The sequence below is a fragment of the Labrus mixtus genome, chromosome 5, assembly GCF_963584025.1.
Source record: "Labrus mixtus chromosome 5, fLabMix1.1, whole genome shotgun sequence".
NCBI classification, from domain to species: Eukaryota; Metazoa; Chordata; class Actinopteri; order Labriformes; family Labridae; genus Labrus; species Labrus mixtus.
Genome location: NC_083616.1, coordinates 28,805,228 through 28,829,967, shown reverse-complemented (window position 1 = coordinate 28,829,967; position 24,740 = coordinate 28,805,228). Strand labels below are relative to the sequence as shown.

Here is a 24,740-nt window from a genome sequence, read left to right as displayed (position 1 = left end):
AGTGACCCGAGATAAATGGCATTAATGTCTCCAGTAGAAGAAGTGGTTCTGCTCATTACATTTGCATATGTGTTAAAAAGGTGCACACAACAGCGGCAGCGTTTACACATTGGTTTTGAATGGGAAAAGTTTACCAGAAATGGTCCAAAACTAAAAATAAATATTGCGACTGAAAGGGAAAACAGCAGTTTTTCCACATTTACATTTTTTTTTTAATGAATGGAATAGACCATATTGCCATTAGTCAATGAACAGTGTATAAAATGACAATAAGAAATGGAAACATGGCTGATTAGGACACTTACCAGTATCCTCTCTATCAACATGTCGTAGTACTGCTCAGTGAGTTGGGGTCTGCTGAGCACGAATCTGCCCAACAGCTCCACAGCTGCCTCTCTCACACTCGTCGAGTTGTCCATCAAACGACCATGGACGCCCCGCTGCATGTCAGACTGCAGAAGAAGAGCGAGCAGAGCAGAGTCAGAACGAGCACAGGAAGAAGAAAAAAAAGGAAGACGAAAAGATAACCTGCATACATGATGACAACATAGCACAGGTCTGGATTCAATTCTCAAAGGATTAAGGGATGAAGATCAATTCTACCAGAGCGTGATTATGGCAAGAACAGAAGATAAAGAGGTATCAAAAAAGCATCAAAGTTGATCTTTTTGTTAAAACAAATCTGTCCTCTGCCCTTTGCTGCATGTCACCCCCCCCCCCCCCCTTTCCTGTCTCTCTACAGCTGTCCTGTCCAATAAAAGCCCCCCCTAAAAAAAGTTGCTATGTAAAAACAGTTATTATTATTCATTACTATTAAAAGGTTTTAACTTGGGCATGAAAATTGTCTTTGCATCAGATGCATCAGATGGTAACATACCCTGGCCAGTATGCTGGGGTCCACAGCCACTACTTCAGACAGACATTTCATGGCTTTTGTCCTTACAGCAATGGCACTTTCTCCAAGGACTCGCAGGATCTAGTGGGGAAAAAAATGAACCGCTTATTACCCAAAGTCTCCCAAACAACGACATGCCCTAAAATCACCTTCACAGTTCAGAGTGAAGGATTATCAGATTATGTTTTATGTTGTAAAATATATGAGATTCATATCTTACCTGTGTTAAATAAATATCAAAGCTCTGGGCGAACGGCCTCATGGAGGCCAAATAACGCACGATCAGACAGGAGTCATCATAGTCCACAGTGTCAGAGTTCATTCTGCAGAGAGAAGCAAAGAGGATCAATGATGTACAATCAAAACAACTCCAGCCCATAACCGAGAGGCAGCTTGGACAAAACAAAAAACAAAGAACTCCTGAAAGGTAGGAAACACCAGTTCATATTGAGTATTGTGCTGCAGTAGTCACACGTGCTTACTTCAGTGTGGCGAAATGAGCCGGCGTCGCCTTGATGATGTTGCGCAGGAACTTCTTACGCTTCTCTGCGCGCTGCATAATTTCACCGGTCGTCTCAATCTCCTTGGCATGTTGAGGTCCGTCCGATGAGTCATCATCTTTCGAATTTTGGTTCCGCATGGACTTTTCCGCCTCTGTGGTGGAGTCCCGAAACCACTGCGCAATGTAGAACTTTCTAGCGAACTAGAGGACGCACAAAGTAAAAGTATGTCATGTGACAGGAATCAATGAAAACATGCTTTAATCAACACTCAGAGACACTACAGGGCTTCATTATGGGTGCCTTACATTTGAATGAAGAAGTTCATCATGCTTGAGCACACTTAATGGCACATTTTACATGATTAACTGTGAACATAGACAAAGATTTCAGACACCTGAAGCTCCGACAGTGTTTGAAGTCGACTTTATGTAAACTCACCACCAGCGAAGCATCTGTCTCAGCATTTTCTTCCAAGTAGTCTAGTAAAGCCTTCTGCAGCTGCTGGGTCTCATCGTTACCTGGAGTCTATGTAATCAGAGAGAGAGAGACAGAGAGAGAGAGAGGGAGAGAGAGAGGTTATAGAAGTGATATGAAAAAGCTGGATTGTAAAACACCTTCTGCCTGTTTTATCAAACACATTTTTGTAAAAAAGAGAAAGCAAGATGATGCAATATGAAATTGTCCTGCTACCTCTTGTAGGATACGATCAATCGATCTCTGGTCCATCTTGCTGGTGACTCCGTCTTTCCTCAGACGAGCTGCCACTGTGCCCAGGTAGTCTAGAGACGCTACTCTCAGAGCCATCTCTGTCTGCTTGTTACTGAACTGGTGAACCTGATGGAGAGCAACGGGGAGAGAGAAAAAAAAAACATGAGAAGAGATGTGGGCAAGATGTCCACTGTGATAACACTGTTATCACACTGCAACATATTCCATTGTGGTGTTAATGAACACAACAAATTAATTCATCAGTTTGTAATTTTATTATGTTTCCTACATCGACAAAATATTTTTCAGCTTTAGATCTTGAGATAAAAAAATCTGGGGGAATTCACTTGTTTAAGCAGCACACAATAAGAGAAAACATATAAGATGTTTTCACATATGCACTCCGGAGATTCTCCCAGCCTGGCTGTTCACATATACTCCTCACAGCGGGAGACTATCCCTGTAAGACAGGGGGGGAGGGGCGGGGGGGTCTCCTAAGGTAAGACTTGTTGTTAAAAAAAAAAACAAGGCGGAAGTAGCGGACAAAGCAACAGAGTCCGCTACACAACGCCATGATGTATAGAAACATCACTCCCCCTCCTATTGGCTTGAGTTGGATTCACCGGAGAATATCCTGCTGCGTTCTCTCATCAGCTCAAGAAAAAATACTAGGGGTCTGGCAGGAGAAACTCCGGGTGAAGAATATGTTACATGAAACATAAATTATTTAAAGTAAATCTACAAGACAAAATGTATTTGATCGCAGCTGTTTGAGTAAGTCTTGACTTCATGCTGCAGAAGTGTCCTAAGACAAAGCAACCCCAGTGCTTAAAAAGAAAACATACAATACTAAAATGTTTAGATAAATAAAGTAGGGCTGTCAGCATTAACTAGTTAACTGCCTTTAATTAAGGTCTGAAATTAATCCATTAACTTTTTCAAATCACGATAACTTGCACGCTATTTTGTCCCTTTAGGCACACCGTAGATAATCCTCCACAGTGTCTCCCTATAGTCACATTGATTGAAGAACAAAACTGCTGCATCTTTGAACGTCTCATTTCACTTTAAAAGCTCAGCTGACGAGTCCAAAGTGAAATCCAACTTATACCGTCATCAAACATTTCACTTTTTTTTCCATTCCATTGAGCTGTTTTCTTTTAGTTTTTGATCTGTTAAGAGTTTGTTTTTCTGTGGTTCCCTTACTTTATTTTTAAATGAAAGCATGGTTTAATTGAAACAGCAAGTCATGTACTTTAAGAAAGTACAAACATTTGAAAATAAAAGCTTAACAATTTTCCTTTTTTGATGTAAAATATTATAATAATAAAAGCTTCAAACATGCGATTAAAAATGTGATAAATCGCTTTTAACTACTGAGTTGTAGCAATGAATCACAATTTAAAAATGCAATCGTTCGACAGCCCTGAAACAGACTGAACCTAAAGCTCTCTTCTGGTCTTCAAACCTCACACAATGCTGAACACTTGAAGTCAACATTAACCCTTTAACATGCATTCAAACACTGATGGGAGACACTGCCGACCAGCGGAGGAAGATCTCTTCTTATTCATTTACACAACTTCACTAACCAATCGGTGTGCCTTTGGGAACAATCTGAGGTTCAGCTTCTCGCCCAAAGACACGTCAAGCCACCACTGAGCCACAGCTGACCCATAATCAATAATCAGAGGCTTCACTATTCACAATGAAAAGTTATAGTCTCCTAATACCATGTCTCAGCTTTTGTCAGAGGATTTTAAAGCTGTCTGCTTCTATTAATATCAATCTTCTATTCTTGGAAGTTTTTGGCACAATTAGTTCTATCTGCTGCTTAGAGAGCGAGCCTGTCATACTAACCAGGAGTCTCCCGAGCAGACTGAGCAGCAGCTCCGCAGCCGGCCACTCGGGTTTGTTCACTGTGGAGAGCAGGTCCTGGACAAAGTTCTCAAACAGAGGCCGGTAATCTTCCTCACCCTGCTTACTGCCACACCTGAGGAACGGAAAAGAAGAAGAAAGGGTCAGAGGAGAGAAGGGGAAGGAGTACAGACAAGAAAAAAACGTTTAAGAATAATGAAAAGGAAAGTTCATCATCAATGTTTAGGTTTCAAGAGCCATAGTGCAACCAGAATTATTTGTTAAAAGTCTGAACAAGCATGCTTACTAAAACCACCATACCCAATGTTTTACTATTTGTAAGGTTTAGAGCACTTTTTTTTACACAAGACAGTTCCAAATTGTTTGGTACTGTGTAGATAGAGGTGGGGAAAAAAGTTGTTTTATGTAAAAGTCGAGATCCTTATCTTCTGAGATTTTAAATCAATTCATAACTTTATTTTTTTGTTGGCTAATCAGTCACTCCCTGTACCGGTATTGCATAAAAGATAGCAGTGCTCCTAGAAAGAAAATCTTTGTACGCCTGTAAAAACAATAAAGTGAAAGCGAGGCCTTCGGTACAAACAAGTTTGTAACTAACAACAGCACAGAGCATAAGTGAAGACAGACAAAGAAACATGACTTACTTTTTGAGAAAGACTGAGAGGAAGTTCTGTGCTGTTCTCATTGCCGTCTCATACGAGTTGGTTATCAACACATCTTGATCCACCTTAGAGGAATAAGGCAAGAAGAACTTGTGAGCAAAAAGTGTCTGTGTGTTTTAGTAATTGTACATTTGCTTGATTGCGCCATGTTTTTCTTTTTCAGACGCTCTTTCACCTTGTCACACTCATCAAATATGTCCTTGTCGTTGGGGAGATGGACCACACACTGGATCAGCTGCAGCACCAGAGCCGTCACCATCTGGATGTACATCGGCTCTCCGTCCTTGTCTGAGCTGTTTAGCCTGAGGAAACAAGAGGTCAAGAGGATGCATGCTTAGGGAACGACCTTTTACACTGGGAAAAAAAAAAACATCCTGATAATCAAGCGGTTTGATGGTTTATCCTTAAAATGATATGAGACCACAAATCATTCTTAAATCAAGTTACCTGAAGTTCCTGAGGGAGCGTTTGCTGGTGGGCAGTCTGGCCAAAGAAGTAAAGATCTCCTCCAAGATCAGCTGCCGATGCTTCTCGTACCGAGAGAACACCTGGAGACAGGAAATAAAAAAAAGGCTCTTAGTCTCTAGCTTTACTGTTGAGTAGAGAAGTGGAAACAACAGAGGAACATAAACTTACTGCTGTAACTAGTTTGATGGCACACAGCTGCAGCTCGCTGACATTCTCCACAAAGAACGGCGTGATTCCCATAGAAGAGACCTGGAAAAACAAAGACAACCGGATGAATAACCATCTGCTTTGGATGAAGTTTCTGGACTTGATTGACAGCTGTACATCCCCTCATTTAGACTTTACCTGAAGGATGGTGGTGTCTGTCAGCAGCTGGATCTCTAGCAGCTCAGAGATGTTGCTTACAATGTCGCACACTTTGTTGTACAACATGATGATCACGCGTTGCTTGTGTGTGGAGCATTTCGCACGCTTTGCCTTGGAGCTCAACAACCCACCTAGATGGAAAAGAGCAACCCGTTTTAATCCCATTTCTCAAAGAGCTTTTAAAAATAAGCATCAGTTTTCATGCACACTTTCTATTTCTGTTGAATAAAATGTAACTCATTATTTTGCAGGAATGCCCCTTTAATTGCAGGGACTGAAATCATTACAGAGACAACAACCACTAAAATGTAAACTAGTGCAGCTCACTGTCAGGCTTCATTTATGCAGCTGTAGCTCTTTGCTTTGGCTTAAACCATTTGTGGTCAAGATATATTTCAATGGAGGAAGAGTCTATGAAGTGAGTTCAAGAATTATGCTTCAGTCAAATCCAGGATCCCTCAAATCAATTGCATGCATATTGTTTTTCTCACACAATCATCCAAACACCAAAACTCTTCCACTTACATTCAGTCAAAACTCAACATTAAGGCCTCGTGTCCACCTAGCGGGTTTTTCCGGGCAGAAAAGCACTGTCTGTACGCTCGGGAGTGTCTGCATGAAGCGTTTGTGCTCTGAGAAGGAAAGCGCTGCACCGGCCGTCCTGTCTCTATGACAACAGTCTGTTGACCGAGGCCACTGTATGACACGGCTCCGTTACTTTTTACTGCATGTTTAATTTTTGAGATGTTTTTTTACCCGATCAGACACGGAGCAAAGAGGATGTGAGTACAAGACACGATCTGTAGGAGGCTAAAATACAGGGAATAACAAACATTTAGAAAAAGAGCGCCGGTGACGTCAACAGCGCCTTTCTGAAAAGTTGAAAGATTTTCAACTTCAGCGCTAGGAGCGGCCGCACAAGAATGGCAGACGCTGGGCGCTGTGCTTTTCATCCAGGCGGTTGCTTCCTGCTGCAGAGCTCTCTACTCATTGAAAACAACTGAAAAAAGACACTGGCCCTGAGAGGAAAAAGGCTAGGTGGACACGGGGCCTTAGACGCACAGGCTGCGATGAAACTCAAAAGATCAAAAGGAAATAAAGAGCTTTTCTTCATCCTTACCACCGTGTGGGTCCACTCTGTACACCGGGTCGTATTGTGGATACAGCGTGTTCTGAAGGTGGAACTTGGTGTATTGTAGCACTCGCTCTATCACGTCCTCTATGTAGACGGCCTTGGGCATGTGCAACGAGGTCATGATGTTCAGAGCTGTCAGACAGGCGTCGGCTGACTTTGTGACCCTCTCCATTATCAGGTCCCTCCACAGTTTCTCCTCATCTTCAGCGTCATGGTCCTGAAGTCACAGAGGACAATAAACCACTAGCTGAAGGCTGCAGACGTCTATCACTGCCAGTTACTGAATATTTGATTGTTTTTGTTCATGGTTACTCGGGGGATTTCTGCAGGATTTCACTCAGATAATCATAATAGCCTAACTCAAATGAAATGGAGCTTACATGGTTCATCAGGGTGGTGAGCTTGGACCCATCCATGATATTCTTTTCCAGTATGTTCAGCAGCTTCACCAGCTTGTCTGATGGGATCTAAAAACCACAGAGATCACCGTTTAGACAACGATATCTGGAGACAACAACAGTCCAACTTCAGATTCACGTCGTTTTACTATACAGTACCCTGCTGGAGATTCCCATGGCCTTAATCTTAGCGGACTCGCTGCCCAGCTCATTCAACTGGTGTTTACCGAGCAGCAGTTCCTGAGGTATCTCATCGTCGTCAGCTGTTGGAAAATAAACAAAAATAAAAACAGGACTCAAGACTAAGAATAAATGCAGAGACTATAGCGATCCAACTGCAGTGACATTTTAGACAGCCAGTCATCACTGATATTTACCCATGGTAGTGAAATCCACATCCTCTAGATTCTCCAGTATGTTGTCAATGCTTGTTAAGAACCTCTTGAATGTGGACGAGTCCATCAGCTCCTCTTGGGTCAGCTTGGGTTCGTATGCTTTCCGTTTCTTCTGCTTCTCCTTCATCTTCATTTTTCGGGCGACTGGGGGAGAGAAAATATTTTTTTAAGAAGCGTGTCACATGCCAAACAAAGTCCCAGTACAACTCACTTATTTTAAGAAACATTTCCTGTTTCCTCAGTTTTGATTGGCACATTAAATACTGAGCCTACCAAGCCTGCGATATCATGCCATCAATGATCTTTCTGTAAATAAACTCAAAAGCATTACTCTTAGCTTTTACTGTAAAGACCAACCAGGGTATTATTTGACATGCTGTGAAACATGACTTGGATACAGACCTTCACTGATGCTGGGTGGGGGTGAATCTTCGTCTGAGGAGTCTCGATAGCGGCTCCCTGAGCCTCGTCGACTTTCCCGTTGCCCACTCTTCCGATGATCCCCTGAACCACGGCGCTCCCTTTCTTCTTGGTCCCAGGTTCGGTCTTTGTCCCGCCGCTGTCGTTTCTTTGCAGCTGTGGATATGACATGTCAAGAAATCAAACTCTACAATAAACCTGAACACCAGAACTACCCCAGACTCTTTGTAACAAGGAATCTGTGTTTCTGTACTCTAGAGACCATAACGAGTTGTTTTGTTAAGCAAATTAATAACACAACCAGCTTCTTCACCATGATCATCCTTCAAAAACATGAAAAGATGGTTAAAAAACTGTTGTGCAGACTCACAGCAGAGAAAGAACGACCTGCACTCCGGTTACCAAGCAGCAGACATCGATCGATTACAGGCCGAGAGTTTTATCACCAATTTGTAAGGCACATCTCCCAACTGAGTCATTCGCAGCATGAGGAGACGTTCTTTATTTATTTCAATACATGTCAACATCTACGGCAGCCAGAAAAAGAGGCTCCTTCTGTTGCACTGGGTAAGCTGTTTGTCATTAATGCCAAAACATAATGGTGGGCTGAACACATGCTCATGTGCTCAAGCTGGGCTATGTGGCAACATCTGGCTCATGTGTTTGCATCCATAATGCCATCTCCATACACCTTGTGGTGTGTGTGATGAGCTAGATTGGCTCTTTAGTAACTTTAGCTGGGCAGCAGGGTCGGATCCAGTGGAGGCTGTGGGTGGCCTGGGTTTCACCTGAAGTCTTATTGGCTACCCCAGGTGTCACCCAAAATCCAGCCGTGCTGCAACAGGCTGCAAGTAGCGCTCAGTGCAGTTCAATGTGATGCATTCCTGTTGTTTCAAATAAATGTTTTAGATGTAATTAATGGTGATTAATCACAGCCTCTAGTGTGATGTATGACGATTAGATTTTTTGATTGATTGACAGCATAAGTTAAAAAAATTCACGTGGCCTCATTAGCTGAACTGCTCATGACTTTGGATACAAAAATATTTGGTGAAGATATATATATATTTAGACATGTATTTATTAAACTAAAAACAATCCTATATCCATAATCCACATAGCAGCACAATCTGACAAGAATCAAATCATTGAACTCACACTCTCCGTTGGCGTCGCGGTCGTCATCCGAGCTGACCTCTGCATATTTGGGCTTCTCGTTTACAGTGCTTCGTTTCCTCTTGTTCATCTTCACCCGCTCACACAGGGGCATGGTCGACTCAATCTCTGCTAGCAACTCGGGGGGAAGCTCCTTCAGGACTGCCGGGTCCATCCCACCTAAAAATTTGACAGCAACATTCCCAGGTTTCTATATGAAAAGCTTTTCATGTTTTATTTTAGTGCATGGAAAAACATATTACTGATTGAGTGAAAAACAACTGCAGAGTAAGTTGAATGATTTGAGAGGAAGTGCCTCCATTGCTTCTTTTTCTTACTTTTGCTAGACTTTCCTGATGAGATTCTGTTCTTTCCAGACTTGCTGTGCCGGATGATCCTCTGGATCTGGTCAACGGAGAGCTTTTTGACAAGCACTACAGGCTTTGGCCTCTTCTCAAAGTCCTGCACCAAACCCAGCCTCTCCAGTTTGACCTTGGGCTGCCCCCACACTTGAGTTTCAGTTGACCCACTGCCGTCCTTATCACGTTTGATCTGGGAGGGAAAAAAGGAAATGTTAAAAACAAAAAAGAGTCAGGGAAGCCTGCAGAGGTTTTCAAGAGTGCAGTTCAAAATGTCAAGAAAAAAAAATCTTTTCAACAGAACAACATGAGCTTTGTTTACAGAAAAGAAAAATCAAGTTAGATAATAAAATGTCATCAATGGATCAAACTGATTGGCATGGGATTAGTGATTTCGATCGTTAGTTTCCAGAACAGTCATGATAACAACGTAAAGAAACACTCCACCATCAAAAATAATCACCATGTGTGTAAGTGTAGGTGAAATGATCAACACATAGTGTAAACACTGCAGTGCTCAGGCTTCAACTCCCCCAGCCACTGTGTGAAACTCCTCGTAGGGGGGATGTTTCCTCAGAACAAACACTTCTACAACACAAAGTGAAACTGACCAAAGTTAATAAGTTAATATATCTGCCCCTTGGTATGAGCACGGCAAAAACTATACTATACAACGTGCTGCTGGTCATAACTGGCTGAGAGAAAAGAATCACTAAAGGATATTTGGCCTAAAAGCGAGCAAATGGTTTCCTCTTTAGAAATGAAGTGATTTAGAACTCATCTGTTGATGTTTTTATTTTAAACTAAATGCAAATAAAAAATCTTACATCCACCGATTCAATTTCTCAGAATTTAATCTTATTGTCTAAACTAAAGTCAAAACTCCTTCACCAAAGCCTAACAACTTTTCACATCTCACTATCTCACGCATAACCACCGACAGGCGCACATCGTCATTCACCTATTTCATCAAAGCGACGCAAAGTCCCACAGAGAAGATGTAAACAAGCACTCAGATGATAAAAACTGTCCTACACTAAGCCAGTAGCCTCATAATCGAGCACTTGGAGCAACTTAACATCATCCAGATGCAGCACAGCTGGTTATTCCTGCCATGATGACTTCAGCATTTCTGTCACAACTTCCACTAAAAGCATCTGAATATTGTTCTAACTCTGACTGTGGCAAGTGGCTGGGGGGGTTGCATTTCTTTACACTGCATAGACAGTTAAAACAAACGGGAGCTTTACTGTATTTGGGAAAATGTGCTGTTTTCAGTTCATGGTTTTGAGCTGCCCAATACTGACCATGAGAGATTTTGGTGACATTTACCACCATCTATATAAAAGCAGTGGAGCATTTCTTTGAGGTACTTGCTTTTGTTTACACACAGGACCAAAACAATTGTATAATTAAAACGATTGCTCCTACTTTCATCAGATGGTTAGGAGTTGGTTAAAGTGTTAACAGAATTTTAAGATCCGTCCCAAGAATAAACAAAAGGCTCACATATGAAAAAACAAACAAACGTAAAAAAAAAACAGACAAAACCAAGAGTGATCAGTGGTGTGATTTGATTTTGTGAGATTGCAGGCAGTGACAGCTGAATGATTGGTAGGTGGGTAGATATTTGGTTGGGGGTCGGCCCAGATCACCTTAGGGATCTGGAAGTTCTTCAGTGCGCCACTATGGCCTCCCAGAAGATGAGCAGGGAAAGAATCAGGAAGTTTAGCACCAGAGGCGGATGAGGCCGGTTTGGAACCGTCTTGCCTACTGCCGCTCCGACCAGGCTCTCCAGTGGACGCAGACCGGAAGCCAGACCTGTCCCGATCACTTCGACAGCGCGAGTCGGGGGAGCGTCTGTCTCTACCACCGGTCTCACTCCGATGCCTCCTATCTCTATCAGACTCTCTGTCCCTGTCTCGTCCGTGTTCCCCTCGGTTTGACGGCTTCGGCGTGTCTCCTCGTCTGTCCGAGGACTTGTCATCGTGCCGGTGCTTCGACGACTCGCGACCCTCTCTCCTGCTGTCATGTTTATCAACCCTGTTTTTAATGACTTCCGGCCGCCCGTCTGGTTTTAACCGCAAAGCAGTGTCAGAACCCTCCACTGCGGCGGGCCCACTAGCTGGTTCTTCAGGCCAGCGTTGGGCCTCAAGGGCTGGAATAGGGGCAGCCAGGCAGGGGTCGAGCTGGCCATCAGCTCGGCCCGCCTGCTGGAGGTCGATGCTCACCATGAGGGGAGGACGGCTGGCACCGTTCCCAGCTGCAGTGGCCTCTTGCGGGGTCAGTTTGCCAGCATTGCCCCCTCCTGTCGATCCACTGCCCGGGGCTCCTGTAGGGCCACCTGGTCCCCCTGCACCTGGCTCCAGGGGAAAAGAGTCCTGTTTCCTCTTCTTCAGAGGCTTATCTGTGAACAGAGAGACGACTTCATCATAAATCTGCAAAGTTCTCTTTTTTTAATCATACACTTAATACTTTAATGATATTAAGTGATATTCAGCACACCTTTATCTTGAACCTCCTTTGAGCACTTCTCACTCGCCGTCTCTCGTTCTATCCTTTCGATTTCAGCGAGGGCATCTAGCTCCGCCTCGTCGTAAGGGGAACTGGGAGGCTGGAGACCACCGGCGCCACCTGTTTGGTGGGAGATCTGTTGCAGCCGGGCTCCAAGATTTTGCTGGAGAACAGGCACCTGCTGAAAGCCCAGTTCTGCCTCCATGTTGTCAGAGTCCATGCCTGGCACAGCGTCGCCTGAGTTATTAACAAAAAACACATTTACAGTCGAATTAAAAGGACGGATTATTTCCTACTCCAAATTATTAATGAAGGTGTTTTTTAAGGTGGGAGCACAGTATACCTCTAATAGTGTAGAGGAAAGGATTAGGGCTAAAACCACATCTTAAATATAAGATAAAGGAATAAAGGGTGACATTAATATCTAGATGATCTGAAATCTTCTCTTACCTGGCGTATCGGACTCATTTGACTTGACCCTGGACAACTTGAGGGTGAGCTTTGTAGAGTCCTTGTTCGGAGAGCTCACAATGTCGTACATATCTTTCTCCTCTTTCACTGCGGGGGCTTTCTTCCTCTGCTGGAGCTGCTGTTTCTGGTCAGGCCCCCCCTCCCTCGGTGAGGGCGCGTAGGGAGGCGGTGACTGCAGAATCAGCGGAGGACGAGAACCCTCTGTGAGGAAGCCAAACCAAATAGAGAGAAACATGTTATCCTTCCGAGGCGACATAAGATGGACAAGATGTGATGACAACTGACAGTTTTGTCTCTGTGACAAGACAAGACACCAAGAGACCTGGAAGGAAATCACTACAGCCTTTCATAAGCTTTTTTTGGGCATCGCAGCCTCAAACTGTTCCGATGCTGTGAAACTCAAATTATTGAGTGTTTTAATTCCACAAGCAGCTTCTGTGTAAAATAGAAAAAGAAAAAAAAAGCCAGGCAAGTTGGAAGCAGTGTAGTTCATCCATCGTTCTTAGTATCCTTACGTTTGGGCGTTCCTTCGCTCCCTGCTGGGGAGCAACCAGACTGTGGAGACCTCAGAGAGAAAGAAGGATTCCTCATGGTGGAGTCACCCTCCTGGACAACACAGAGAAAAACACAGATGTTAGCCACAAAGCAACTCCTCACTGGACATACAACCTAACCAGATTCTGCAGCATTATCATGCGAGTCCTATTTCTGTCATGCTCTCCTCATCAAAGCTTACTTTACAAGGAGGCACCAACTCCTGTGTGTATATATTTTTCATTACATGTAACCAACTGGTTTGCAGACTTTTTATGGGAGTTCAGCCCTGATGCTTTTCTTCTATTCAGAACAAAAATACTCGCTGTTTCTGCGGCTGCTAAACATCTTCCACTTGTGTCATCTTCCATGTTTGGCATCCTCTTTTAAGGAGGGAAACGTGAGATTGCACCGCAAGACTAGCGCCAATCAAAAACTGAATGCCCCAACAGACTATATATATATTTATTAAAAGAACTCCATGTTACTGAGACACACACACATTCAGTTATACACACGCAGCATGAGGATCAACAGGTTACTGTACATGGTGAGTAAACATTACATAACCCCCAGAAAGAACTTCAGAATTACCTTTTTTTGTCATTACCCTTCAGCAGTGTGTAAAATTCTGAATTCTAAAGCTGGCTGTGCGGTCTGATATATAGTTTTAGCTTCATGCTTTTTCTGTATCTAAATCCTCACTGGACGATTCAGTTTGCATCCTGAGCAATGTCACTGGAGACTCTCAAACAGCGACATCACTTGCACGCCCTTTACATGCCACTGTGAGATTTCTTTTTGCCTTACACTACATTTCTTCCAAAACATATGAGACAAAAAGGTCACCTGCTGAAATGTATTACGGTGAGTTTGGTGTTTTCTACATGTTTTCTTTCATTGGTAAATAAACATGTTTAAGCTTACCTCATTACTGAGCCGTTGTACGATGTTCATGTAGTCCTCTTGTCTATCTGAGTGGTGGTTGGCAGCGTTTGCCATCTGCCCTGACACTTTGCCCTCGTGAATAGTTCGAATGCCACCTGGAACCATTGGACTTGCTACAGATACTGCAAGACAGAAGAAGACAGAGGTCGTTTTTTTAAAATCCATTACTTAGCAGAGTTCCCACACGGCAGGCCGCTGATGGCTGGGGGCGGCAGTAGCTCAGTCTGTAGGGACTTGGGTTGGGAACCGGAGGGTCGCCGGCTCGAGTCCCGGCGCGGACCAAATATGGAAGTTGGTCTGGTAGCTGGAGAGGTGCCAGATCACCTCCTGAGCAGTGCCGAGGTGCCCTTGAGCAAGGCACCAAACCCCCTCCCCACCATCAGCTCAGGAGCGTCCACTGTGGGCCGCCCCGTCACTCTGACATCTCTCCCTTAGTGCATGTCCATAGGATCCTGTTTGTGTGCATGTGTGTGTTGCATGACTAGAGTGTAAAAACTGAAATTTCCCCTTGCGGGGATCAATAAAGGTTAATCTTGAACTGACAGTTGCCAAGCGATTTTTGTCAATAAAACTTTTGCATTTTTTCCATTTTTATTTTTCTCAACGGCCGAAGAGAAGCTGCCTTGTCCCATCGATTGATTTGTGGACAATCAACTTATTCTGCACCCTGCGTAGGAACTACACATGTACTCTCCAGAGAAAATGCATTGATCAGGGTCTGTACTCTGCGGTTTTATTTAGACCAGTTCTCAACTCGTCTAGCCTCAGGAACCACCACCAACTCCTCGTTGAAAATGTTTTGCAGTTTGGACCTCAGTTGGTACAAAACATGTGACAGAAGCATCACAGACTGTACTGAACAAAACAAACACGTTTAAAAAGTGCTTCACAAACACATATCCGCGACCCACTTGGCTCCGTGACCCACCTCTGGGTCCCGACCCACTAGTTGAGAACCAGTGATTTAGACCATTCATTGCAATTGTTTGAAAAGCTTTTAGGAGATGACAATGTATTCTTTAAATATTTTTTTAACTGACAAGATACTAACCACCCCACCCCCTGTTGCTGCCATGGATACCCCATTACCTTCTATGATCTTTGATTGTGGTAATTATAGCATTGTTGATCATGACATAAACATAAAGAAGCTCTTCCTTACAAAAATAGATTAAAAAAAGATTGCTGATTAAATAAAGTAAATCAGCATCAACTGAACCAGGGATCAGAGAAAAACGTTTTGGGGTTTAACGGCTAATAAGGGGCGTCAGAGAGAGGTTTCCTAAAACCAAGCCAAATGATGGACAAACATGTTTGTAATACAGATTTAAGAACAACAAGACAGTGAACTATCAGGTCAGAGTGGGAAACATTTTGTCTGGAATCTACTCGTTTATTTTGATTCTTAATTTCTTATTTTGATTCCGACTTATTCAGGGAGCCAGTGTAACGTTAAAATAAACATTGTTGTCGTTCTCTTAATTTTGCAGTGAACTGGGAGTGTATAATTAAAAACAGGAAAGAAGGCATCAACATTTTAAGTAATTAATTAAAAAGGTAGGAACCCTATTCTTAATTGAATCATTCTATTCAAGTCTGAAGAGCACAGATTTGGAAACACTGTGACCATAGCATTCACAGAAGACACATCATCTTTCAGCTCATTGTGTTTATTCATGACTGTAAATATTGTTTTTATCTTTAGGTCACTGCGCTTTGTAAATAGATTATTATTCTAGTCTTACTTGGCACTTACTGCTTATTTTATTATCTCTATTCTATTTTTACATTCTTAAATTATTTCTTCATTTCCTTCTGCTATATTATTTTTAAAAGCAACGTTAACAACCGAATGTCTCCCTGGGATTAATAAAGTATTTCTGATTTGTTTTGTTGTTAAAAATGACAGCAACGGGAAACACAACTCTGGTCATTTTAAACAGACAAATTCAAAACAAAGACATTTCTTAATACAAAAACTTAAACATCTGATTCATATATATTATTCCCACTGTTAGATTTGCTTCTGTTTTCAAACACTGAACTATGATCAGCTTTGTATTTCAGTTCAGAATAAGGCCTTTCACTTCTTGTTATTTTCATTTGTGTTACTTTAAATAAAAAAAAACTGTTGGCAATATCAAATCACAACAACTGAGGTAATTAAACAATGAGGAAACGCTGCTTAACGACAACAACTGAACAAGAGAGAACAAAACCATGTCCATAAAACCACGTGTCCAAATCAAATGAACCAACAGTAAAACAGACGCCTGCACATGAGAGCAGCCCAAGCCTCTGCCTCGCTTTGCTACACGTCTTCAGCTCAAAGGTCAGCTCCAATGATACGACTGAATATCAGAGTCAGGCAGAAAACTGTTCAATGAATCCACGTTCATTAAACCCTCTGCACTTATATTTTACAATGCAAACTCCACCTCAGAAAAGGAGAATCGTGGAATCTCATCAAAGACCAAAAGTCCAAGGTGTGATAGCACTTCAAAAAGTTCTCCAAGGTCACAAACTATTTATCATCTGCTAGATCAACAGACTTTGAAGCCTCCAAAAGCTGCACCCCAGAGTCACAGAGAACGTCTACAACGACCTGCAGACGTTTTCACACTATGAACAACCTCAGACAGGTACAGGTAAAGTTGAGAACAGCAGAACAATCCACTCAAAAGCAGATCCAAGTCCAGTTGATCTCGTGTTTGAGACAGCTGAACAAACAAGGAAACATGGATACATAACGACAAAGATTTCAGCCCTCTCACACATGCACATGCTACAAACACAAACAAACATACACACACACACACAGTCTCACCTTGTTGTATCTGTTGGTGTTGGTTATAACTGGGTGGTTGTTGGTGGGGGTACGGCTGTATATAACCAGGGGCAGGGCTCTGTGGAGTGTAGGGACTGGGTACTGGGCTGTTCTGTTGACCCATATACCGACTACTCGAACCGGACTGGGGCGACACAAACCGGCTGGGCGTGGTAGAGGAGAGAAAAGAAGGTAAGCAAGCAAGTAGAAGAAAGGTCACCCAACACTTAATGACTCTCAGAAAATACAACATAATAATTACAAACTTAATTTTAATATTGTGATGCAACTGAGATAACAACTGAAGAAAATATGTGAAAACAAATACATGGTTTTGTTTTTTATATAATGACACATTAGAGGCGGCTCATTTCGCAGTGGGATTCACCTCTGTGGGTTGGGAGAAACTGCAGCCTGCTGGAAGTTTGCAGGCTGGGCAGGGCTATGCATGGAATTTTGGGTGATTTTGTACGGCGGTACCATCGGCTGCTGCATAACATCTGTTCATAAATAAAGAGAAAATACAGTTTATATTTGTTCATAAATATGTATTTCTTTATAGGTGCAGTGTTTGACATCATCGTCGTCATCAGCAACAGGTGAAACTCTTCATACTTTTCTCCCTGAAGATGCCGGGGTTCCTGGCCAGCATGGTCTGCAGCAGCAGTGGTGCGTCTCCCTCTGGCTCATCGCTGCCCAGGTTGTCCTTCAGCTCTCTGATGACACACACAGTGAACACTTTCAGTCACATTGTAACACAGTGAGAGTAAGAGGAGTGAGTCACATGAATAATACTAACATGCAGAAACAGACTAAAGTGAATTGAATTAATTAATTAATAAATAAGTTTGATTGTTTTTTGGGATGCACATTTTAGGGCTGTACAAGCAAGTTAGCTTATTTAAATGTTTTTGGTAGAATTCAGACTTAATGGATGATTTTATCAATAAAATGACATCGATCAGAAGTGGACATGCATTTCTAAACACACACTTATATAAACAACATAACATTACTGAAACATTTCAGCCTGATTGTAATAAACTGAAATCTATACATTTTAAGTCAACTCATAAAAAAGGCTTGTAACCCCTATATTGTAGGTGTTGTTACACAGTTATTGGCTTTTTGGTATGTAGTATTGTCATCTTGCAAATATACAAACAGGGTCAGCAGACAACAAATATTCTGCCATTTGTGTGTATGAAACATTTTCTTTTGTGTTTAAATGACTGAAAAACTGGCAATTTGTCTTCATCTGCAAAACTCTTTTCAATACCAAGCTCTGACACCAACAGCCCGGCCATTTTCAAAATGTTCCCTCAGACTGTGTCACTAATGAGGATCAAGAAACACTTTTTCCTTCACTTCTAATGTCACACTCACATGTGCTCTGTGGACACCTGGTTGAGGCCATGGGCTAGCTGGGAGGCCAGATTCTCATCCCGAAGGCCGAGTAGGCAGGTAACTTCCTCTGCGATCCTTCCATTGTATAGGAGGCTCTTAGTGGTGGTGGCAGGGAGAGGGGAGGGGAGGGGCAGCTGGTTCAACACTGAGAGAAGAAAGAGACGATGGAAAGCACAGAGGGTGTGAGAAAAACCGGACAAGTGGTCACAGAAAATGATGGACAAGATAAGGGACAGAAAATTAATTGCAAAAAAACATCTGCTCAGGCAGAACATTTCAGCTAGGCATTCGAGAGTCACTCACAGTCAGTAAGGCTAGCTATCCCAGCAAGAGTGGTAATGGGAACATGAGGCATATCCCCATTCATGCTGAAGGTGAGGGTGGGGGAGTGTGTTGATACACAGGTAGATCAGGGGGTCGATGGGCGACACCCGTCCTCACATCTCCTGACACCTGTGACAGAGGGAGGTTACAAAGAGAAGAGAAACAGTGACAGTGAGTGACAGCAGGGGAGCGGGAGGAGGGGGACGGGTTTGTGGAGAAGAAGAGGTAGAAAGAGATAAAAAAAAAAAAATAACAGAAATGAATCAAAGGGACAATATCAAAAGAGCTGCAGGTTAATTAATGCATATGGAATCAATGGTGCAGGTATTCTAGACACAGTTCTGTTTAAACTGCCATTTCTTCCCCAATGCTGATATCATGTGAGGAAGAAATGCTGCCTGCTGCATCATCTGTCAGCCATAAATAATCGTGTCTTATTCGATCTTGTCAATCAAAAAAAAATGTTGTGATCTTCACCACATTTACACGGGGTCACTCTCTTTTCACTCATGCTTTCAGTACAGTAATATTTATAATAATAAATCATAGTGTTGCTTTATGATGCTGTGTTACGGTACAGGTGATACTTCTGCAGCAATGTTTCAAAGCTTGTGCGTTTTTCTACATCTCTTACTTCAACATCAATACACTGATTGATGCCATTAAAATGTTGTGTTGGATTACTTTGATTTCCCTAGCGCCATGTGTGCAATAAACATTCAGGAAACCAATGCAATCGCTGCATGAGCAATATCATGTCAAACATTTTGAAACCCAAAAATCAATATTTAAACAAAGGCTTTTTGTCAATAATAGTGATAATAGTGCTTTGCTGGAAGCAGGCATATTAAGCAAAAGGAATGTAGCTATTAGTATCTGTAGACATTATTTGAATTATGCAACGCCCCAGCAGTTACATATTCCCATGAATGAACCTTGACATTCTCTGCTGTCCTGGTAAAACAGCAGATACTACACCCTGTGTGGGTCAATATCCCTCTCAAATTCACACCTGGTTGGATTTTACTGAGTACACACACTCATTATAACTAGTGCATTAAAACTGAAAAGCAGTGCACTGATGTAAATCTGAGTTGCACATACAAAAGATGTCCATTCACGTTCATCCTTAAAAAAAGCAGAATGCTCCTGCTGCTTATTAAGAAAGTTTTGAACACATTAGCGCCCTATGTAGCACTTAATTTGTCTTAAATCCCTCTGCTTGTAAGATGTCCTTGACCTCTCGAGCGAGACCGTACAGGAGGTCAGAGAAAAGCAGAGTGAAAAGCCAGCAGCAATTTTCAGAATATATCTCAAAGCAGCTCACAATTCCTGGATGAACCTTAAAGCTCTAACAAGTCAAAGATTAAAAAAAAAAACCTGTGCATTGCTTTCTCATTATCAACATTTCTCTCCATGGTGCAAGAAAATATAATGAATGTGTTCAAATATTACAGACATCCCAATTAAGACACAGGTAACCTATAGTAGCGACAAACCCGCCCCCTCATTATGCCTTTCACATTCTGGACTGCTGATATTTAGGGTTCACAGGCATTAAAAATATATATATTTTAAAAAGCTGGTGAAATAATGAGGGACTCAAACCTTTTTGAAGAACTCTGTGCAGTCTCGGGTGGACTCACTGACATTTCAGATAAAAAAAAAAGTCCTACTCCTTAAATCTGTTGAAAGAGAACAGAGCTCTGTATCAGTCTTTGGACACGCAGCTACATTTCATTCTTCCGTGGTACATTTCATGGAAAAAAAAATGTGCAAGGAAGTGAACTAAAAACAGACATCCTTTATAGCAAAATAAAGCCACATGTAGCACAAGTCCCTGCAAAACATGCACTTTAAATTTGAAACGACTATACCATCTTCAAACCCAGAAAGAAACAGTATGCACTTCTTTAATCACTTTTAAGGAAACGCAACACTTGTTTAGCAACTTCTGCAGAGTACTGACACCTCGCAGATCTATAAACACAGTCCTGCAAACAAAACTGAACGTGCTAACGAGCAAGTCAAACAGTGACTACGAGCAGCATCTCTGACGGAGGATCAACAGATGGATATTGTAAACAAATGTTACGTTAACGAACTGTAGTGATAGCATGTGCTTCTTCCTCAATACGCAGGGGCTTGGCTGACAGCTGTGAGACTGACAGGCAGGAGGCAGCACAAAGGAACAGATGCACTGTGATGGTGGCGTGCAGTAGTGTGTGTGTGTGTGTGGGGGGGGGGGGCTGCAACCTCCAGTAGCCAACAGTACCCCCCTATGCATTCTGCAAACTGGCTGAATGCAACACGCAAACAAGTGGAATATGCATACCCATAATAGAAAATGTATCTTGGAGGTTAAATGACAACACAAGAGGTGTCTATGGGACTCGGAGAGTGAGAGTAACTACAGTCAGTTCTCACTCAAAACATTTCAAAACAGGGTAGCAACCAAAACTAGCACAACCCCTGCAGCACACCAACCTAAGCTGGGAAACTAACAACTAAGTGAGCTATTACTGACAGCAGTGTCTGCTTGAATGTTTATCTTTACTTCGCATGAATTTCCAGCTGCAGCCCGCTAGTTGCGGAAAAAAAAACCTCTCCACGGCACACACTGCAACACACAGAATGTTTCGAGCTAAAGCTAGCTGCTACAACCACAAACGCTTACCTGCAAAAACATGCATTAGCCACAATAGTGGTGTTTTTAAAATTATGAGCTAGTTGTGCTAACTAGCTGGTGACTGTTGTTGGTTAGCCTGCTCGTTTACGGTTTAAATAAAGGGGGACGGCGATTCAAATAACACAAGGAAGCGCTAATCGAGAGTAAACGAGTGTTTTAGATGTTTTAGAAAACGCGTTTGGTTAGCCAGCTGCACAATATTCTGTTTCCGTGGCGACGGCCCCAAATCCACGGGTTCGACTGTTTCCGAGGCGACGGCCCCAAATCCACGGGTTCGACTGTTTCCGAGGCGACGGCCCCCAAAAAATCCACGGGTTCGACTGTTTCCGAGGCGACGGCCCCTCAAATCCTCGGGCTCGACGAATGACATCCAGTTGAGGCCGTGCGCCTTTTGGTGGAGCAAAAAAAAAACACACCTAGCTAGCTTGGCTGGCTAGTTCGCTAGCTTCCGTTACCTCCCGGTCAACGATTAACGACGCCGTAGGTGGTCTTGCTGCAGAATATTTTTTATTTTTTTTTAACGGTTCCGTTAATATTTGCATTTAAAAAAAAAAAGTTTGGTTCCCGAAGAAAGATGCGTGATAGTATTTACCTTTCGGATGTTGCGTTGAAGGGAGGGGAATGTTTTAGCTTTAGGTTTGTGTCCGTGTCCGTATCTCTAGCTCCCCCTTTCTTCTCTCGCAGCTCCTCCAGAAGGAACTCGATTGGCTTGCCAGGCTAGCTGCTGAGCTAGCTTGCTGTAGCTATCAACAATAATCCGGGTCGGACCGATTCGTTCTTCTTCCGTCACACACGGGGTGAACGTTTCAACGCACATTCACGCGGAAACATTCGTTCTTCGGCGTTTTAGTCGGTCCGCGCCGACATGAACAACGCGCGCAGCCAATTTCGACAATAAATGAGAAATATGACGATTGTTGCGATCATCAAGAGGCTCTCCTCTCGTAGAACAAAATGCCGACCGGAAGTTCTGCCGTCTGACTGACCAGAGATCTCAGGAGTGACTCCCTCCATCGGCGCCAAACAAAATGCCATGCGACGTTTCGTGTCGTGGCCGCTAGAGGGCGCTGCAACACAAGTTTACCAGCCCGGTAGTTTTTTGTTTTTTATTTTTATTTTTATTTTTATTTTTATTTTTATTTTTATTTTTATTTTTATTTTTATTTTTATTTTTATTTTTATATTATTTTATTTATTTTATTTTATTTTATTTTATTTTATTTTATTTTATTTTATTTTATTTTATTTTATTTTATTTTTATTTATCTTATCTATTCTGTTTAATGTGTATTTTTGAGCTTTCTTGTCTGTGCTGCTGTAACGCCCGAATTTCCCCTCTGGGGATCAATAAAGTATTATCCTATGCTATCCTAAACTGCTGAATATGAATAGAAACTTCAGGCTCCTTTGTGCCTGCTGTCATCAGCCTGTATAACAGCAGGGGGTCCTACAGTCTGTCTTCTTAAACACTGACTCCTCAACTCCTAACCCCCCCCCCCAACAGACACCAACACCTCTCACCCAATGCAGACTCTCAGCTGTGAACTTTGCTGCTTTTACTTCCTTTATATTTTTATATTTGCCATGCACCTTAACTGCCTCTGCTTTATCTGGTCTCATGCACTATATCACTTTATTCTATCCTTTCTATAGTTCTGGTAACTTTATTCCTCTTGTTTCTTATCCATCATTGCACTACGGTCACTTTATTTATCTAATTTTTACCTTTACAGTTATATTGTTTATATTAGTTCTGTTGTTCCATTATTCACCATGCACCTTATTAACTTATCATTTAGTATTTAGCCTACTTGCACATAGCTCTGTATATATATATTTATTTATTTATTTATTTCTCATTTACTGCACATAGTTATGGTTACATCTGTTTACATCTGTTAGTCCGATCACTGTCCACTTATATCTACTCTTTTTATATTTTGTATTTTTAAGTTAAGTTTAAGCTTTAAGTTGTATTTAAATTGACACTTTATATTTAGGTTAAAATGTTTCGTCTACTTGCACTGTTGTTAATTTACTGCTCTGTGTGACTTTGAATTGCCCCCCGGGGACAAATAAAGTTTTTTTTAATTTGAATTTGACATCCCCCACAGTTGCTGTTACACTGACATGTACCCTGCACTTTGTCACTCATTTCATATTATTTCTAGATGCTTATGTTGATATGTATTGCTTAATTCTTGCTTATAATAGCTGTAAATACATAGTACCTGTATTTTTTTTTTTAAATTTTATTCCTATATATTATAATTGTGTTAGTACTCATATATGCTCTGTTGTCCTTTACTGCTGCAACACTTGAATTTCCCCACTAGGGATCAATAAAGGATTATCTTGTGTTATATTATCTTATCTTAGAATAGAATATTCTTTATTGTCATTGCACATAAAACCACGAAATTTGCTGTTCTTCTAAAAAATCAATAGAAAAAATAATAACTTTCATCACACGTAGTCACACACACGTCCATCAAAGCTTCAAAAAGTTATTGATAAAGTTAAAAATAGTTTTTTTAAGAAATGTAGTGCATTCAGCAGTGTTTTTAACCTCCGTACAGTTCGTCACATTACAAGGATTGAAAAAAAGGTTTTGTAGGATAGTAAGTCATGGTGCACAATGAAATGTAACCAGAACTTTACAATGTACAGAGGCTATTGGCCTTCCAAGCCGGCGGCCCAGGTACTAAATAGAATGGATATATTTTGAAGACGTTTTCATTTCTGATTCATTTTCTTATAATAATTTATACTTTATTAATCCCGCGAGGGGAAATTCAGTTTTACACTCTGTTCAATGAACATGCTACACACACATAGGCTGAAATACACACACATGCACAAACAGGATCCTATGGACATGCTACATCCACAGCGAGTGCTCCAGAGCAGTTTTTGGTGCCTTGCTCAAGGGCACCTCGGCAGAGCTCAGGAAGTGGACTGGCACCTCTCCAGCTACCAGGCTTCCCAACCCAAGTCCCTCCAGACTGAGCTACTGCCGCCCCTATAATCCAAATGCACAAAGTAATCTGTAATTTAAGGTAAACACAAAGGGATGTCCTGAGTTTTCTGGATTACAGCACAGTTATAAAATTAGGTGCACTCAACATTTACATACTATGTTTTTTTTCCCAGCAGCATGAAGCAAACATCAGATCACTGTTTGACCTCAAGGTGTCAGCACAGGCAGGCATTTGGCAAACACAGGGAAACAAGAGCTGCTCTCTCCTCCAGTAGAATATATTTCTATTGTTATCGTCAGTATCGGTACCTTCTATTCACCTGGGCAGCTCTCAGGTATGACTATTGGTCGTTTCCAAGCAGCTGCTCTCTAACTGCTCATGCTCTAACTCTATCCAAGAAGTTAAAGAGGATATATTATCCCCTTTTCCACCTTTTCAAAAATGAAACATCTGTGCTGTGCTTTGGTCAAAATATAACATGAATCAAGCACCAGAGGAGGTTTGTGACCCTGTATAAACCAGCTCTCTCAGAACGCTCCGTTTTGGTGTGTGTGTCTCTTTAAATGAAATGAGCCCCCCTTGAGTTTTCCCCGTAGACATCACTCCTTCGCTAGGGAGAATAAAAAATGGTGGACCTGTGCAAAAGTTTTGTTCTAGGCTGGGGGTGGAGTCCATGGGTGGAGATACCAGGGGAGGGGAGGGG

The 24,740-nt window shown here is 42.0% G+C and overlaps 1 protein-coding gene across 2 annotated transcripts in view; it reads right to left on the bottom strand.

Annotated features, from left to right (window-relative positions):
- nipbla (NIPBL cohesin loading factor a) overlaps positions 1-22,010 on the bottom strand; it is a 30,699-nt gene extending 8,689 nt beyond the window's left edge. The window contains exons 1-31 of one of the 2 annotated variants that reach the window (XM_061038866.1): positions 21,649-22,010; positions 19,976-20,052; positions 18,347-18,496; positions 18,023-18,188; positions 17,252-17,352; positions 17,025-17,136; positions 16,637-16,800; positions 13,789-13,931; positions 12,843-12,933; positions 12,307-12,528; positions 11,848-12,093; positions 10,998-11,749; positions 9,322-9,535; positions 8,987-9,163; positions 7,811-7,984; positions 7,391-7,552; positions 7,173-7,276; positions 6,996-7,082; positions 6,601-6,832; positions 5,460-5,611; positions 5,283-5,363; positions 5,094-5,194; positions 4,822-4,948; positions 4,629-4,711; positions 3,967-4,099; positions 2,089-2,232; positions 1,837-1,923; positions 1,378-1,598; positions 1,116-1,218; positions 878-976; positions 306-452 (exon numbers count right to left, since the gene is read on the bottom strand). In XM_061038866.1, coding sequence (XP_060894849.1) covers positions 306-452; positions 878-976; positions 1,116-1,218; positions 1,378-1,598; positions 1,837-1,923; positions 2,089-2,232; positions 3,967-4,099; positions 4,629-4,711; positions 4,822-4,948; positions 5,094-5,194; positions 5,283-5,363; positions 5,460-5,611; positions 6,601-6,832; positions 6,996-7,082; positions 7,173-7,276; positions 7,391-7,552; positions 7,811-7,984; positions 8,987-9,163; positions 9,322-9,535; positions 10,998-11,749; positions 11,848-12,093; positions 12,307-12,528; positions 12,843-12,933; positions 13,789-13,931; positions 16,637-16,800; positions 17,025-17,136; positions 17,252-17,352; positions 18,023-18,188; positions 18,347-18,410 — 4,689 coding nt within the window. In that variant the 5' untranslated portion in view covers positions 18,411-18,496; positions 19,976-20,052; positions 21,649-22,010. The remainder of the gene's footprint in view (positions 1-305; positions 453-877; positions 977-1,115; positions 1,219-1,377; positions 1,599-1,836; positions 1,924-2,088; positions 2,233-3,966; positions 4,100-4,628; positions 4,712-4,821; positions 4,949-5,093; positions 5,195-5,282; positions 5,364-5,459; positions 5,612-6,600; positions 6,833-6,995; positions 7,083-7,172; positions 7,277-7,390; positions 7,553-7,810; positions 7,985-8,986; positions 9,164-9,321; positions 9,536-10,997; positions 11,750-11,847; positions 12,094-12,306; positions 12,529-12,842; positions 12,934-13,788; positions 13,932-16,636; positions 16,801-17,024; positions 17,137-17,251; positions 17,353-18,022; positions 18,189-18,346; positions 18,497-19,975; positions 20,053-21,648) is intronic. The other variant, XM_061038867.1, reaches the window with a different exon arrangement.
- Between the last annotated feature and the right edge of the window lie 2,730 nt (positions 22,011-24,740).